A 19,657-nucleotide genomic window follows, 5' to 3' on the forward strand; every position below is an offset into this window, starting at 1 on the left:
CTCCATCACAGGGTTACTCATTTACGACTGGATGGACTGGAACAATGTGAAATGAAGTGTTTTGCTCAAGAACACAACACACTGCCTAATCTGGGAATTGAAATTACAATCTTGCAATATTGAGTGCATCACTCTCACCATGTCACGTGCCTTCACAATATTATTGGACAGACCAGTATAACATATTGGTTTCAAATTTTGGCACCAAGCCAGCAATTTTGGGAAGGTTGATTACAATGACTCTGGTGCTTAACAGGTACTTATTTTTGTGACCCTAAAAGGATGAAAGACAAAGTCAACCTTGGCAGAATTTAAACTCAGAGCATAAAGACAGACGAAATGCTGCTAAGCATTTTGCCTGGAGTGCTAACAGCCCAATATTAAAGACCCTCTTCAGACATAACTGACCATGGGATTGCACCTACAAAGTCCACCCCCCCCAGGCACAAGTCCGGGTAAGATTGTTTATGGAAGATTAGTAGTTACCCATGCATACCAGCCTCCCCTCTCCATGCCACCAATGTTATTGAAAGGAAAGATAAATGCCAATACAGCTTGGCACCAGTTGAGAGAACTGGAGCAATTTGAAATAAAGTGTCTTGCCCAAGAACACAACACACAGCCTGGTCAAGGAATCAAACTCACTACCTTATGATAGTGAGCCCGATGCTCTAACCACTGAGCCGTGTACCTTCACTACCAAAATTATCAAATAGAGAAATGATAGATCAATATTATATAAAATACAAACTTACTAGATAGGCCATGAGCATTATTTTTGATGACAAGCAAAGTATCAGGGTTGTGCTGACTGGATGCAGAAGCAATTTTGCCCCAAAACCTGTGGTTGTAATAAATAAGATATAAATGAAAAAAAAACCATAGGAAAATAAAAATGTAGTTAAAAGTGCAATAAAACATAGAGAATATTTATGAAATTTAAAGATCTCTATAGAACTATATCTTCACCATTATTATTGTTTTAACATCTACATTTTCATGCTTCCCTATCAGTGACACTTGCTTACAATTAATACATGATGCAAAGAGAAGGGGACACAAACTCACATCATCATCATTTAACATCTACTTTCCATAATGGCATGTGTTGGACAGTGTGACAGGAACTGGACAGCTGGGAAGCTGCCCAGGTTCAAATTGTCTATTTTGGCAGGGTTTATGCAGCTGCTCTCATCAATATGCATCACATGACCATACCAGTGCATATACATACATACACAATGAGCTTCTATCAGTTTCTGTCTACCAAATTCACTCACAAGGCTTTGGCCATCTTGAGGCTATAGTAGAAGACATTTGTCCAAAGTGCTATGCAATGGGATTGAACCCAAAACCATACAGTTGGGAAGTGATCTACTCAACCACGCAGCCACCATATGTACATACATACATATATATATGTATATATATATATATATATATATATATATATATATATATATACACACATATGAGAGAAAAGTTGGACAGCGCCCTGAGAGAAAAGTTGGACATAAGAAGCATCAGATGCGGTTTGCAAGAGAGACTGTGCTTGTATGGTCATGTGATGCATATGGATGAGAACAGCTTTGTGAAGAAGTGTCACACTCTAACAGTGGAGGGAACCTGTGGAAGAAGTAGACCCAGGAAGACATGGGATGAGGTGATGAAGCATGACCTTCAAATGTTGGGACTCACAGAGGCAATGACAAGCGACCGAGACCTTTGAAGATATGCTGTGCTTGAGAAGATCTGGCAAACCAAGTGAGATCGTAGTTGTGGCCAATGCCAGTGTCACATAACTGGCCTGTTTAAAAGCACCTTCAATTGTTGGCTGATATGCCATGCTTGTGAAGACCTGTTGAACTGAGTGAAATCGTAGTCATGGCCGATGCCAGTTCTGCCTGAGTGGCACCTGTGCTGGGTGCACATAAAAAGCACTATTCAAGCGTGGCCAATGCAAATTGCGTCTGACAGGCTCCTGTACCAGTGGCATGTAAAAAACTCCATTCAAGTGTGGCCAATGCCAGAGCTGGCTGACTGGCTCCCATGCTGGTGGCACATAAAAAGCACCCACTTCACTCTCAGAGTGGTTGGCATTAGGAAGAGCATCCAGCCAAATCAGATTGGAGCTTGGTGCAGCCTCCCAGCCAGCCAGTTCTCAGTCAAACCATCCAATCCATGCCAGCATGGAAAGTGGATGTTAAACGACAATGATGATGATGATGATGACAGACATCACACACATCGGTTGAGATGGGCAAGCTTTATGATACAAGGTCAGTCAGACTCGCTGAGGATGACAATGTGATATTTTCACAAAGTTTGAAATCACTGCGATATGTGTACGACTAGCTTTACAATTTAGAAAATTTTCATCATATATATAAATATAAATTTGACATTGGCGATTCTTGTCTTGGGATTCACGGTCAAACAGCTGGGTGGAATTGCACGAAAAATTACACAGATGTGTAGAATGATCCGGTGGTGATGCTGGGCTTTGTATTTTTTTCATAGCTCCCATGGTTACCGAGATAATCTACTATAATAATACTCTTGTGTTTATGAATGAGAATGGGAGGGGTGATAGATGAATAAGGAAGGAAGGATGATGTCATACTTGGTAGTGGGATGATGAAAATTGTACGCTAAAGAAAATAAATCAAACTGTGTTTCAACTCTGTGTGAATATATGTGTGGGTATGTGAATGCATGTGTGTGCGTGTATACGCGCAATGGAAATGGGATGGTTCATCTTTGTTTGCTTAGTATTTGGGTTTATTTTTTGATTTGGCTGAATCTTGGTTGGTTTTTCTTTTGTTGGTCAGTTATTTTTAGAGTTTTGACAACAAAAGCCATTCTAAAATTTTTTTAATATAAGCGTGTCCAAACAAATCGAATGTTCAAACAGAGCAGGTTTTACAGCCACATCATCCAAATTGACCGGATGAAACTGGGCTTAGCTAATATATATATATTGGACACAAAACCCTACTTGTGAAGACCTGTTGAGGCAAGTGAAATTGAAAATTGAACCAAATTTGTTGACTGGCACCCATGCCAACCTTCCTTTATCGGACACTAAACTCAGCTTGCAAAGATCTGTTGGGACAAATGAGATCGAAACTGAACCAATTCTATGACTGGCACCCGTGCCAGGGGAACGCTGACAGCACCGTCCGAGCAGGATCACTGCCAGAGCAGCGGTCTGGCTTCTGTGCCGGTGGCACATAAAAAAGCACCATTTGAGCGCGATCATTTCCAGCTTCGCTTTACTGGCACTCGTGCCGGTGGCATGTGAACAAAACATTGGACTGACACCTGTGCAGGTGGCACGTAAAAAAACACCTGGAAGCTTAAAGATCCTGCGAATGGATAGAGATTTAGAGATGTATTACTCAAAGCTTTTGACAAAATAGAGGGGGATATAGCATCACATTATGTGGAAGACAACTGGAGGTTTCTACGGGACAACCTGCTGAGGGCCACTGACCAGATCTGTGGATGGTGCAAAGGCCCCTCTCAACCCAAGGTAACGTGGTGGTGGAACAATGTTGACAGGGCCGTTAGAGAAAAGAAACATGATTGGAAGAATGGTGGTAGCAGGGAATTGTATCAGACTGCCAGAAGGGAAGCTAGGAGACAGGTTTATTTAGCTAGAAGAAAAGCAGATAAGGAAAAATTTGCCAATGTTCTGTGCCATGAGGACCAAAGACTTGTGGTATTTCGTGTTGCAAGACAGTATGTGAGAGAGAATTGTGATGTCGTAGGAGAGAAATTTGTCCACAAGGATGATGGTTCACTTCCATTAAACGAGGCTGCAAAGAGAGAGGTTTGGCAACACCACTATGAAAGATTGCTAAATAAAGGAATGAATGGGAGAAAGAGAATCTGCTGAATGCTGACCCAACAGAAGGACAAGCTATCTGAATTGACAGTACCTTGGTAGATAAAGCAATTTAGGGTATGAAGACAAGGAAAGCCCCCAGCCCATCAGGAATCACTGCAGAGATGCTCAAAATATCTGGCAGTGTAGGCTATAGCCTAGTCACCAGTATAATAGACAAGGTGATTCATGAAAGAGTCATACCCAATGACTGGTGTAGCAGCACCATAGTCAACTGCTACAAAGGTAAAGGTGACTCATTAGATACAAATAATTACAGAGGTATCAAGTTGTTGGATCAGGTAATGAAGGTCATGGAGAGGGTCATAGCCCAACTAATTAGGGAGAGAGTCAGCCTAGATGAGATGCAATTTGGGTTCATCTCAGGGAAAAGATGCAGTTTGGGTTCATGCCAGGGAAAAGTACCACTGATGCTATATTTCTGGTAAGACAGCTGCAGGAGAAATACCTAGCCAAAGATAAACCTCTGTACCTGGCTTTTGCTGACATGGAGAAAGCCTTTGACAGGGTCCTCTGTTCCCTTATCTGGTGGTCAGTGATGAAACTAGGGATAGATGAATGGTTAGTGAGAGTTGTGCAAGCTATGTACAGGGATGCTCTCAGTAAGCTGAGCACAGTGAAGAATTCCGGGTAGGGGTAGGGGTCCAGCAAGGATCAGTCCTCAGCCCCCTCTTATTCATCATAGTCCTCCAGGCAATAACACAGGAGTTCAAGACAGGATGCCCCTGGGAGCTCCTCTATGCTGATGACCTTGCTCTAATTGCTGAGTCACTATCAGAACTAGAGGAGAAATTTCAGGTGCGGAAGCAAGGATTAGAATCAAAGGGCCTTAGAGTCAACCTAGCTAAAAGTCTTAATAAGTAGGAAGGCAGACAAACCACAAATCCCTTCAAGTAGATGGCCCAGCTCAATCTGTAGAAAAGATGTAGGTAGAAACTCCATAAGATGTACCCAGTGTAAGTTATAGACACAAGAGGTGCAGTAATATCAAAGGAAAGCTAACTGGGAAGATAGTTTTTGTATGTGGCAAATATTCAGGAGCAAATAAACACTGAAAATGTGCAGAGAACAGCTTCTGTCACATTCCAGGGAGAAAAACTACAAGTAGTTGATAGCTTCCGTTACCTAGGTGACCAAGTCAGTAGCAGGGGTGGATACTCTGAAAGTGTAGCTGCTAGAATAAGAATAGCCTGGGCAAAGTTCAGAGAACCCCTACCTCTGTTGGTGACAAAGGGTATCTCACTCAGAGCAAAAGGTAGACTGTATGACACATGTGTACGAACATGGGCCATGACTGCTGAGGACATGCGTAAGCTCACAAGGAATGAGGCCAGTATGCTCCACTGGATGTATAATGTCAATGTGCATACATGACAGAGTGTAAGCGCCCTGAGAGAAAAGTTAGACTTAAGAAGCATCAGATGTGGTGTGCAAGAGAGATGACTGCGCTGGTATGGTCATGTGTTACGAATGGATGAGGACAGCTGTGTGAAAAAGTGTCACACTCTAGCAGTTGAGGAAACCTGTGGAAGAGGTAGACCAAGGAAGACCTGGGATGAGGTGTTGAAGCACGACCTTTGAACATTAGGCCTCATCGAGGCAATGACTAGTGACCGAGACCTTTGGAAATATGCTGTGCTTCAGAAGACCCGGCAAGCCAAGTGAGAACATAACACGTGGCCTATGCCAGTGGTGTATAACGAGCCCACTTATGAGTACAGCAAAGACCTGTTGAGGCAAGTGAAATCAAAATCGCTGATGTGAATGATGACAGTACTGCCTGATTGGCACTCATGCCAGTGGAACGTTAAAAGCACCATCCAACCGTCATAGTTGCCAGGGCCGCTGACTGACTCCCATGCCGGTCGCATGTAAAAAGCACCATTCGAGTGAGATCATTGCCAGTGTCGCCTTAATGGCACATGTGCCGGTGGCACGTGAAAAACAACATTTGAACATAGTCGTTGACAGTGGCGCTGGACTGGCTCCCATGCAGGTGGCACGTAAAGAACACTTTTTGAGCATGGTCATTGTCAGTAGCGCCTGACTGGACCTTGTGCTGGTGGAACATAAAAGCACCCACGACACTCTCGGAATGGTTGGCATTAGGAAGGGCATCCAGCAGCAGAAACTTTGCCAGATCAGAATGGAGCCCGGTGCAGCCTTTTGGCTCGCCAGTCCTCAGTCAAACTGTCCAACCCATGCCATCATGGAAAGCAGACGTTAAACGACGATGATGATGATGTATAATTATATATATATATATTACTCTTTTACTTGTTTCAGTCATTTGACTGTGGCCATGCTGGAGCACCACCTTTAGTCGAGCAAATCGACCCCAGGACTTATTCTTTGTAAGCCTAGTACTTACGGGTGCATAACAAAAGACCATGTCCTTTCGAGTCAGTAATTTATATATACAGTAGTCACTTAACTATTGTAGGTGTTATGTCCCAAAACACCCCGTGATAGGTGAAAATCCGTGAAGTAGAAACAGTACTGTACTGTAAATTTTTCTGTTATTCTTTTTATAATTCGTATATATTTATGGTATTAGAAATGCAAAACAACACAGGGGAATTGACATAAATGTAAATAATAAACTGCAATAGGTGAATCGTGATATGGTGAGGGATTACTGTATATATATATATATATTTAATATAAAATATATATCATCGTAATCATCATCATTGAACATCTGTTTTCTATGCTAACATAGGCTGGATGGCTCGACAGGAGCTGGCAAGCTCAAGAGCTGTCAAAGTACCATGTCTGTTTTGGCATGGTTTCTATGGCTGGATGCCCTTCCTAACACCAACTACTTTATAGAGTATACTTCCACTGTTTGGACCTATCAGACAGCTTCAGTTCCTTTGTCTTTGAACCAATGAGCATTAGCTCTGACAATGCAGCCTTCCTGTTTCACCTTGAAGAAATGGTTGAGTGCCATTCTCACCACAAGTATGTCAGTTGCGATGCCTGTACTAATCACCTCTTCTTGTTTGCTGATTAGGTCTTCCTCAAATCTATTTCTTTCTATTGTTAACTCCTTGTTAATATTGATTCTACATTAATCACCCTCTTCAGAGCAATCCACTGCCGGTTGTTGGCAATTGCCCCATCAACTACAGCTTAACAAGTTCACTAATTTGGTCCCTGTGGTCTTGTTGGTCAGGACAAGTTCAGCTTCCAGTAACCAGGTCTTATCTAAACTGACTGTGTAAATCACAAATTTGTGGTTCTGTGCAGCTGACCAATTTGGATTATGAACAACCTACAGTATCCCTATCTGCTGACTTAACAAATACTCTAGATATGATCTGGATGACCTGCTGTTGTTGCTCCATGTCCACACTGGCACAACAGGGAAATCCAATTGATACTTGTGAGACAGCTGAAAGTTTCTGAGCAGGTTTCCAAGGCTTTTGCATCCCCTTTTGCTGCTATGTACTAACCCCACACAGTCCTTCTGTTCAACCAAAATACTATTCCAGTTCCTCACTAGTACTCAAGTGTGAAACCATTCCCAGGAATGTTTCTAGACTCCTGAAGAAATCTGGCCTTCCAGCCCCTGTTGGGGCATAAACAGTCAGCAGTCTAAAGGCGCCACCTTTGCTGCCATTCATATCCAGAACTATTACCTTGCTGTCTGGGTCCAAGAAGACTGCCTGTACCTTGAGATCTAAGGATTTCTGGAATAGCATTACTACACTGTCACCTGGCCTTTACAGACTACAAGAGGAGAATATCTTGTAGTCTTTGAAAATGGATGCTAAAGAATGCTTCCTGAAAATTCTGGTCTCTCATTAATGTTGGTCATATCTAAATCAAGTGACCAGAGATTGTTGAGCAAGTGACTTTGCTTCCAAGCTGACCCCAGGCCACACACATTCACACACCCCACCCTAAGCAGTCATGCTAGTTGGAGAAAGAAAAAAAAAGAGGTCACTCACCTTAATTTTTGAGAAGCCCAGATGTTCTGGCTTCTCTACTGGTGAATGTTTGCTAAAAGGCTCTTCTAAAAACCTTTCATCTATTGTTTTCCTAAAAGTTCTAACACTGTTGTCTTGATTATATGTTTGTAATAATAATAGTGGTAAAACATAAAAAATCTACACTATAGATTTTTCAAATTACTTTCATACATATACCATGATCGAGTTTATATTTTTATAATTATTAAAATTTATTTAAGTTTCCATTTCAGTGAAATTATGGTCTATGTCCTTAAATTAGTGGTAATACTTTATTATTTATACATGATGATGATCACAGAGTAGTGATAGAGTGTAACTGTAGCATTACAAACACACACACACCTCTATTAAATCGTACTATAGTGATGGTTCAGTTATTTCATGTTTTATATTCTAACTACTCTGAAGTAAGCTAAAATTTTGACATTGCCAACTTAAACAAGGGAGACAATCCAGAACTATTTGAGATAACTCAGCTCTTTGAAGGCTGATCTGTGCACATTGTGTGTGTGTGTGTGTGTGTGTAAATGTATATAAATATATAGATATACGTGTAAGTGTATGTGTAAGAAAGAAAAACATTCCTTACCGGAAGTAGCGAAGGATTCTGAGGTAATCCTCCTGGATTCTATCTTCTGGATTATCAACAAATCTCACAACTTTGCTTTTCAGGTTTTCCTGACCACTGACATAATCATATAAGACACCATCAAAGTCTGCAGAATGAAATAATAAAACAAAATTGACAAAAATAAAATGTTAATAAAATGTAATTTCCATTGTACCATTGTATTTTAACCTAGAAATCTTGTCCTTGAAAATTTAAAGTTTATTATCAATATTATAAACTCATTAATTTTTCTCAGAATATCTCATATTTTAACATTGATTAACTCAAAGCTTCTGGTGAGATAATGTTTTCAGTTAATTCTCCGAGTTGAAATTAGTTATTAAAGTGACATTAAGATGAGTTACTAAGTGTAAGAAACCACAAAAGAGTACAGCAATTGATAGAGGCTGAAGAAACCCAGGAAAAGGGAGCAAAAATGAAGCAAATGAAGTTTGTTGAATTTGAGCCAATTTATGTTAACGAATAAATCTTTATTTAATTCCACAATGCTAAGTTTGGCTATTTAAGGTCAATGCAAGAAGGGAATATAAAAGCAAATTACTAACATATTTATTAGGAACCTAATCAGTTTAGATGGCAAAACTAACAATAAAAAGAAACAGATAAACTATAATGTAATATAATTAGTTCAAGTTGTGTGTTATGATAGTCATTGATTGTAGTATTTACAGTGTTAGAGACATATTGCTGAAATATATTAAGTTTTAACTCAGAATTAACTAGGCCTGAAGACAAAGTTTTAGACCTACTTTCTGAGAAGAGCTCTCACACAACACACACTTCAGTTTATCTATAAGACATGTAATGTTATAATATATCAAGTTAGCAAAATTCCAGTATAAAGTTTGCATATTTTTATCTAAAATCCTCAGCCTCTGGTGGTGGGGGTGTCATCTGTGTCCAAGGAAAAGAAACATTGTCAGTGATCAGACATCAGGATGGCTGGGTTTGTCCATCTTCAATGACAACCTCACCAAATCAAAGAGAGCCTTGCTGAACAATTGGAGGTGGTGGAGCCCACTATTATACATGTAGTGCATGAAGACATCTTGTAAAGTTTTATGAGATTAGGAGAGCAGGTTCATGTCTGGTAAAACACAGAACTGTGTACTCTGTTCAAAATGTTTGATTGATAGCTCAAGCACTCAAAGGAACCCATCATGCCTAGATTCTTTTCTGATGGGAAGTTTGACCAAGAAGCTCGACAGGAGAAATAAATTGTTATGTGTTGAGCCCATAGAGGTACATTTCTGAAGTTTCTAGAGATCATGAGCAATAAGGTGATGACATTGTCCCAAATAGCCACTTTTCTGTTGGCTATTTGGATCAATGTCATCACCAGCATTGAGGTGCTGGACACAGTGTTCAAGCCCTGGATTAAGGAGGTGGCCCAAGAAAAACTATATATATTCCAGTAAAACTTTGCTTCCTCCCATATGGTCCTCACAACTCATGAGTGGTTTGTCAACAATTTCTATGACCACGTGAACCCTAACATGTGTTCTCCTTAGCTCTAAAGACTTGAAGCCCCTGGACAACTTCATCTAAAACATCATTGAGAGGGACAACAAACATCAGTTCTATGATGGCCATAGAGGATGTGATGAGCAACATGAATGAAAACCACCTCCACATGGCTATTTCATGATAGCACTGAGGATGTTATTGAGGCAATGAGACCAGTTTCTGTCGTAATCTGTTTCTATAAAATATCTAGTGGAATGTGCATACTATTTTTCTAAAAACATCTTGCTTTTTTTTAGTACAGTATATGTTTGTTTCAATAAATTTATTTCAGTTTCAGTTATGTACTGCACACTGTAAAAGGCCCATTTATCAGTTCACATGATTTGTCTTTCACAATAACATACTTAGTCTGAATAGCAACAGTTCAGTTTTCATTGAACAAAAGAGATTTATAACAGGGTAGCTTTTCTTGGGCCACCTCCTTAATCCAGGGCTTGAACACTGTGTCCAGCACCTCAATGCTGGTGATGGCATTAACCCAAATACCCAGCAGAAAGAAGTGGGGTGGAATTATACAGCCCCAGTTTACAAGGAGAAAGGAAGGATAAGGAATGTAATAAATCATAGAAGAGGTATGTAAGACAGAAGCTCTGGGGAGATAGAAGACATTAAAATGAGAAAAGTAAAGGGAGAGTGGTACTGTGGAGATATGACAGATTACATTGTGAAAGCTTAGTGTACAGTAACACCATGGAAATAGAACAGATTACAATGGGGAAGGTAGAGGAGCTGTAGCCCCAAGGAGTTATAAGAGTACAGTGACAAAATTAGGAGAATAGTATCACTGTGGAGATGTAACTGATTCTTTGTTATATCTTCTCAGTTATATTATCCTACCTTCATTATTACAATCTGCTATAACTCCACACTGACAACGTTAATTTGTTAATGACCACAATGGTAATGTCCTTCAGAAACCTTTGTCAGTGTAATCTCTTATGTCTTCTTATATTTCTCATAGTAAACACCACAGTGTTATGTTGCTGTCTGATTATATAGACAAATACAGGAGTGCATTAGCAGTGTGTGTGTGTGTGTGTGTGTGTGTGTGTGTGTGTGTGTGTGTGCGCACGTGCGTGTAGAATATCACAGATTATGATGAAAAAGGTACAATAGTGGCACAGTAATGGGAAAGGTAGGACTGTTATGCTATAAACATCTCACAAACATTCAGCAATAAAGTGTTGGGCAATGACCATTTATATATCAGATAAAATGTAAAATGCTTGTTCAATATAGCATGTATAAAAAGTCACTTTAAGAGAGAAACTTTTAAGGGTCTCTTCCACTTATGTTGTAATCTAGCTTGTCTTCTCAACAAACAAAATACTAACTTCTCACCAGATCTCTCTCTCTTTCTCACACACTCACACATACATTAGAAGATGAGTTTTTAGATGATAATAGTTTCACAATTCATATTAATAGTTTTCTATTTCCCTATAACACTAATATCTTTACCTCCCTGTAAATATGAAAGTTTAATACTCTTAGTACACCAAGTATTTTTCTAAGGGCTAAGGGCTCTTTCACTGCCAAAGTCCTGATTCCATTCCTTGTAACAGTAGTAGTGTTTCATCTTGTATCATGGAATCTCAAAACAGGACATTGCCAACAGTGCATGGATCTGATGTTCCACAAAAGGAGAAGGACTATCAAACAGATTAGGAGAGTAGTAGCAATGGGAAGATGTAAGAATTTATGATGAAAAAGGGAACACAGAAGGAGCTATAAAAGACTAAACAAAAAAATTAGGAAGACACAGGCATGGCTGTGGTAGGGAGCTTGCTTGCCAACCACATGGTTCCAGGTTTGTGTGTGTGTGTCTTTGTTCCCCCCCACTGCTTGACAAACAGTGTTGGTGTGTTTATGTCCCTGTAAATTAGTGGTTCAGCAAAAGACACTGAGAGAATATGTACCAGGCTTAAAAAAAAATGTACAGGGATCAATTCATTTGACTAATAGTTCTTGAAGGCAGTGTCCCAGCATGGCTGCAGTCTATTGACTGAAACAAGCAAAAGACAAAAGATAAAAGATCAGACAGTAGTACGTGAAACTATAAAATATTACAGGAGAGAGAGAGATTAGCAATGTGGAGATAAGTCATGTTATGGATGCTCACCTTCTAATGGAGTTGTAGGGGCACCATTGTGACATACTGTACACCAATTTTTTTCCATTTGCTACAGTTGTATGTGAGGAGTATGGGTTCCTGCTAATGGTTTGCCTGTCCTTTCCTTGGTATTGCCTATGTCTTTTCCTCTATCTGCCTCTCCTTTTCTCTTCCCTACCATGGTTCCTTAATTGTTTAGCATTTAAACTGGCCATATCTGGCCAAAAATTCAACTCATTTTATGTACAAACTAACCATATCCAGCTTCTCACACATATTATACAATACCATTCTAAAAATCAACAATTACATCATCAAAATCTCAAAGTTACAAGATAATGCATGATTAACTAAAAATAATGTGAGTAAATAAGGAATACATTTAACAGTGTAATCTGATTGCTAAAGAGTTAAAGAATGGTTTTTGCAAGACCACTGAATCTTGTAAAATGCTATACCATCTCAATTTTCTTTTCTTCACTGATTTTAGAAGGTCCTTATGAGAGGCTCTGTGATGCTAGATGATGTCTTGAATCCAATAATTTGTGGTTGAAGTATATGATGACTAAGATGTTGCAGTAGCATCTCATTTCCATTGTCTGTATCTTCCTCTGAATCTCTGCTGTGAGAGTCCATGTCTCCCATGCATACAGGAAAATGGTAAGTATCAATGCATGCAGGGAAAGTGTAATTTTACTATTCAGTGATGTTCTTACCTTTCCATATTGGTTTGAGTTTGGTGAATGTAGTCATTGTCTATGCAGTTCTTGCAAGGATTTCAGGCCTTGATCTTTTACTTCCAGGTAGTTGAACTGCTACACTAACTAGTTTCTGTCCTAGTACAAGACATCTGTTGAGATGGCACCATGCCATAGATTTGGTTTTTCTTTTCTATCACTGACTTCTATTCTAAATTTGGTGGAAGCTGTATCAAAGTTCTAGACTAATTCATTCTGTTCATCTTCCAACTGATCCAACAACATCATCAGCAAATTTTAAATTTGTGATGTCTCCCCACTCTGATACTGACTACACCCACATAGTTTCCCAAAGTATTGATCATAATCAATTCCAGAAAGATGATAAAAACAGTGGGCAAAAGGAAGCAGCTCTGATAGACTCCTGCAATGGCACGGAACCATTCTCCAACACTGTCTTGTATGTGTACTGCATTGGTTGCTTTATTGTTGTTCAATTTTACAAGTCAAATTCTGCCCCATGATGAACTTTTTCATTGTGGTGCATAGAGCACCATGTTGATCTTCATGATGAAAGACTTCTGTAAAGAGCTTCATGATGTCATCACTAAGACAGACAGGATATACTTATCAATCATACAGGATGACTGGAATGTGAAGGTAGGGAAGAATACCCAAGGTGACTGGGGGGAATTTCATTGGCCCCCCCTCATGTAATGACGTTTCAAATGAGAGGGAATTGCACCTACTGGAATTTGCTAGTTATAACAACATGATGCAGTCAAATACTGTTGGTAAGTACAAAGCATCCTATATATGGCATGCCCTCAACAGACCACACCAAAATAGACTAATTGTTTTAGTACAAAAATGGTTAAAAACCGATGTAAACAAATGAAAGACAAGAACATCTTCATGAACACAAGTAGGTGGTGACCGTGATTGAGTCATGATGAACTTCAAGGTGCTCTTGAAGAGAATCAAAAAGCCAAAAAATAGCTGGCTGAGATTCAGCTTTATAAAACTTAAAGACCCCTTGCTTTTTCTGAATGATTTAGTGGAAAATTTGCATCATTACTCCTCCACAAAGACCAACACTACATCGGCAATAAGTGAAGTTCTGAAGAAAAGCCATCACAAATCCAAACCACAAAATATTAGACATATATGACAAAAGGAACTAGAAGAGGATAAGAACACAGCAGAGGGGAAAACAAATATAAGACAATCAATCAATAAGGAAAATTATAAGGGAATAAAAGAAGCAAAACAAGGATAGTAACTGAACAACAACAACACCATCAACATCCTCCTCCTCCTCCTTTTTTAATGTTCATTTTTCATGCTGGCATGGATTGGACAGTCTGACTAGGGCTGACAAGCTAGGGGGCTGCACCAGGTTCCAGTCTGATTTGGCTTGGTTTCTACACCTGGATGCCCTTCCTAATGCCAACCACTTTACAGTGTGTGCTGGATGCTTTTTACATGTCACAGGCACAAGACTCTTGCAGGCCAATCCTCTTCATCAGGGTGAGCAGCCTTAACACTTCTGCTGTGGAGGACAGTTCTTTTTGAGTACAATGAGGTGCCAGATATCCCGATCCTTTGTCATCTTCTCTTAAAGGTTCAGTATCCTGAGGTCATCTTACAGTACTTTGTCACAATGTGAAGATATTGATGGTAGTGTTTCTAGTAACAACATGTAACTGGTTACAATGAGAAAGATAGGAAGTTAATAGTAATGGGAAGATATCAACAGATTACAGCTAGAAAAGTGTTAGTGTGGATGTGTTCTAGATTACAGCAAGAAAAAGAGAAGGACAGTAGCATTGAGGAGATTGATATCTTATAATAAAGAAAGGTAGAACAGCTGTTACAATGTAAATAATTCACAAAAGATGTAACAATAAATATTTTGACAAAAAGTATTTATGCAAAATATAAAGTGTAATATACAACTGAAGCTTTAGTATAGCATGTACTAAAAGTAAAGGATTTGGTCAGCACAAGCCAAACTTCTAATTCCTCGTACTGATAACAGTGCTGTTTCCAGGCTGCAAAACATAATTTCCTAATTCTTATGTTGAATTTTTATTATTTCTGTTAGTATACATCTGTTGATCTATAAAGTAGGACATAGTCAATGATGCATGGACTTGATATTCCATCAGAGAAGGACCTAATTTGTCAGCATGAGGAACTGTACAACCAATGAGTAATAATAGGGGTTAAAGAAATGACTAAAATTTTACCCTGTGGAGTAAAAATGCTTTTAACCCTTTAGTGTTTGGATTACTCTGTCAAATGTAATGCTTATTTATTCATACTGCTTTCAATTAATCATATCTTATCTCATAGCTTTGAGATTTCAATGATGTGATTACTTACTTTTAGATTAACATTGTAGGGTAGGTGTGAGAGGCAGGATCTGATTGGTTTGAACACAAAACAGGTAGAATATTTGGGCTGGATATGGCCAGTTTAAATGCTAAAGGGTTAATCTTATTTTAAATGTTTAAACTATTCATTCTAGAATCCCATTTGATGGTAGGAGATTCAGGGCTGTTTTGAAAGGTATGTAGTCAGTTTTCTGTTGCCAAGAACAAAAACTGTCATCATGAAATTGAAGAATGTCTAACGGGAAGACAGTAACATTGAATTGATATGGCAGATTACATTCATAACGATAGGACAGAAATACTGTGGTGATATAAGAGATTTACAGTGAAAAAAGTAGGAGGACAGTAGCACAATGAAGATATTAGAGATTTACAATGAGAAAGATAGGGAAACAGTAGCAGTGTGAAGATAGAACAGATTACAGAGTAATTTGTATCAAAGAAGACAGAGAGAGACATGTAAATGAGCTGATAAAATATCCGATATTTTGTCTGGTGACTCATGTGTCTGAATGTTGAAATCAATCTATATAGGTGAAGATTAATGGAAAGGTCATTCCAATAATAAAGAAAAGCAGGTCAAGAATGATGCTCTCAACAGTGTCAGAATTGATAAAGATCTTAATATAAAAGAGTGTTACAATTTGGCAACTACAATAATATAGCTAAGACATTTATATATCAATGATAGAATCTTCACTAATATTCTAATCAATATTGAGTCGATAGCATTTACATGGCAATATCAGGGACTTTTGTTAATGCATATATTGACTACAGGATAGAGTCTGTCATTCTGGGGAGTTAACTTACTCATGTTTAACCTACTAATGATGCTTAATTAGTCTGAACATAGTTTGTAGTGAGACAAATATCAATATTTAAATAAAGATTTCAGGAAGAGATAGAGAGTGAAGATAATAAACAAAAAACTATGGATGCTTGTCATATTTCTGAAATAAAGATAATTGTAGGTTGTTTTTCTTTATTTTATTGGTCAGTAAGGAGAGAAAACAGTGCCAATGACCTTTCTTTAGAACCTCTGAGATTGGTGGGAGGGAGGGGGAAAGAGAGAGGGGAGAAAGGTATTTTCAAACTGGACAACTGACCTGAATGCTGGCAACAGACTAGGCTCTACTAAAAGCACCCAAGGTGCTAGGTGGTGGTTGTGCTATATCAGGTGATGGATTAGTCCTACCACCCATGTAGGTAGAAGTGGAATTAGAACTCAGAAATGCAATGAGTCAGAACACATACCACAATGCTTCTGGCCAGACTGTGTTACAAGGCAAAAGGAAAAGTAAGATTAAGTGGGATTTAAACTTAAACTGCAGGGAGCTGGAATAAATACTGAGGCATTCTGATGCTCTAACAACTCTGCCAATTTGTGGGTCTTATGGTAAATAAAATTCATTAACAAGATAAGATAATTAGCCAGATATTTTACAGTTAAACCACAACTGCAAAATTTTAGATTTACTAAAATATATCATATTTAGAATAAAATGCAGAAAAGCACAAACTTCAAATATATAGGTCATATTTTAATTATGCTCAACCACTATTTCATTGGCATAAAACCTCATTATTTATTTAATTATTTAAGATACATAATTATTTGATAAATTTAAAAGTAATGTTTACCCAAATTGCTGGTGGTAAGGGGAAATGCACTGGAACATGCAACATGTCTCAGAATAGATTACTGTTTTTGACTTATTAAGGTAAAGGCGTACAGATTTAATTCATCTTTAGATTCTAATGAACCAGAAATTCTGTCACCCAGAATCATCATTATTGTCGTCATCGTCATCATCATTTAATGTTTGTTTTCCATGCTGGCATGGGTTGGACAGTTTGACAGGAGCCAGAGGACTGCTTTGACATGGTTTCCATGCTCTTCCTAATGCCAACCATTTTATAGAGTGTACTGAGTGCTTTTTTATATTGTATTGACACAAATAAGGTTACCAAATAACTCACAAGACAAGACCCCTCAACTGAGGGTGGGGGGGGGCGTAGTATTGAGGGAGGTTTTATGTCAGGATAGAATTAGTTGTCTTGAATGTCTCTTTGAAAAGAGGATGACAAGACAAAAATTATGAAGTCAGAAGCTATTTGAAAACGATACCGTCATCATCATCATCATCATCATTGTTGTTTAGCATGTGTTTTCCCTGCAGCTGGCCAGTTGGAAAGTTGTCCAGACTCTAATCATCTGTTTTAGTTTGGTTACAATGGCTGGATGCCCTTCCTAAAGCCAACCACTTTACTGAGTGTGCTGGGTGGTTTATATGTGGCACCAGCATGAGTGCATTTCACATGGCACCAACATGAGTGCATCTTAGGTGGCACTGGTATAAATGCATTTTACGTGACACCGGCACAAGTGCATTTTATGTGGCACCAGCATGAGTGTATTTTACATGACACCATTACAAGCACATAGCATGTGGTACTGGCACGAGTGCATGTTATGTGACACCAGCACAAGTGCATTGTACATGGCACTGGCACAAGTGTATACCATGTAACACTGGCATGAGTGCATGTGACGTGGCACCAAACCTTCACATAAATTATGTTGGGACTAAGCAATCATCAAAAAATAGTGTTAAGAGTGTAAAATAGCTGAAAGACAGACTTCAAGAAAAAATTATATATGTTAAATGGCAATACATTAAAAATAGCACAGATTTCCTCTAACAATATATCTTCAGATTCAACTTATTAAGCAGTCTGACAAAGCAAGTATACTTTATGATGGCTTATGATTTTCCTTTCAAGAGGGGTGGGGTGGGGGGAGAAAAAAAAGAAGGAATGAAACCATTTTAAAGCTATATCCCAGACACCAATATTTCTGCAAGATTATGGTGGACAGCTTGAAAAGTAACTAAAAAATTAATCAATAAAACAATTACTGGATGTTTTTGTTAATAATAACCATTAAGTGGTTCATGAATTTTAATTAGAGCTGTAACGCTTCTTACAAAATTGTTTATCAACATGGAAATCATTAACTGTTATGTTAATTAACATGGGATAATTAACAGTTTTGTTTATTTATCAATGATAAAACTACAAACTCAGTTAATTTACATTTTTTTCTATTGGTTATGTCTGTAGATATGACTAATGAAAAATAGAAATAAGACTGTCATTTAGAAACATATTGTAGTGAGAAGCTCACACACATACACACAAATGCGCACACATAAACGCACATACATGCATGTATGCACACATGCCAGAGTCAATTTTGATACTCAAGTTACACATGATAGAAAATAACCATTTCCTAGATGCTTTATCTAGGATTAAAGAGACATATATTGAAACTGGAATTCCTTGGACTGTCTATGCTCAATAAGAAGGAGAACAATAGGAAAATAAGGAGAGGAAAAAGAATGTGAGATCATAGTAGTAGTAGTAGTGATGGCAAGAAAAGTAGCAGTAGTATTAATATTAGTAGTGATGAAGACAGTGATCTGGCAGAATCGTTAGCATGCTGGGGGAAAAATGCTAAGCAGCATTTTGTTCGTCTCTATGTTCTGAGTTCAAATTCTGCCAAGGTTGACTTTGCCTTTTATCCTTTCAGGGTCGATAAAATAAGTACTAGTTGAGTTCTGTGTTTGATTTAACCAGCTTAGTCTCTTCCCCAAAACTACTGGCCTTGTCCCAAAATTTGACACATAAAAAGCACCATTCGTGCATTGGGACTCATGGAGGAAATGTGGCCAATGCTAGTGTCATGTGACTGGCACCTGTGATGGTGGCATGTAAAAAGCATGGAGGCAATGTGGCTGATGTTGGTGGCATGTAAAAGCACCCATTACACTTTTGGAATGGTTGGTGTTAAGAAGGGCATCCTGCTGTAGAAGCCATACCAAATCAGATTGAGTCTGGTGCAGCCCCTCAGCTTACCACCCCTGGTCAAACCATCCAACCCATGCCAGCATGGACAACGGACGTTAAATGATGATGAATATTAAAAGTGATGGCAGTCTCAGTAATAGTAGCAGCACTAGTTAGAACTGGCATTAGAATAAATCTCAAGGGTTTAATATCATTATTTAAAGAACGATTTGTAACAGAGTAAGAGCTGTTTATTTCAAACTGGTTTGGCTCAACACTTTCATTTACTTTACATTAATTTTTCCTACTAGCATGGGTTAGAGGAATACATTATTGAGATATAGTATTACAACTGGATGTCTGTCTTGTCACTGACTGTTATCTGATTTTCTAGTTAAGAGATTTTTTTTTTTATTTCACCGGTTTGAAGGCATGAAGTGAGCAGACAATTTATTTACAGGTGGAGTGACAACAACAACAACACTGTCCATAGCTAATAACTTTTGTAAAGTGCAGATATAAACACAAACACACATGTATGCAC

The 19,657-nt window shown here is 38.6% G+C and overlaps 1 protein-coding gene across 2 annotated transcripts in view; it reads right to left on the minus strand.

Annotated features, from left to right (window-relative positions):
- LOC106869437 (CCA tRNA nucleotidyltransferase 1, mitochondrial) overlaps nt 1-19,657 on the minus strand; it is a 66,703-nt gene that overhangs the window by 21,328 nt on the left and 25,718 nt on the right. For both annotated transcript variants that reach the window (XM_014915185.3, XM_014915184.3), the window contains 2 exons: nt 8,480-8,606; nt 756-841 (listed from right to left, as the gene is read on the minus strand). In XM_014915185.3, the coding sequence (XP_014770671.1) occupies nt 756-841; nt 8,480-8,606 (213 nt within the window). The remainder of the gene's footprint in view (nt 1-755; nt 842-8,479; nt 8,607-19,657) is intronic.

Source organism: Octopus bimaculoides, chromosome 11 (assembly GCF_046866305.1).
Source record: "Octopus bimaculoides isolate indiv1 chromosome 11, ASM4686630v1, whole genome shotgun sequence".
NCBI classification, from domain to species: domain Eukaryota; kingdom Metazoa; phylum Mollusca; class Cephalopoda; order Octopoda; family Octopodidae; genus Octopus; species Octopus bimaculoides.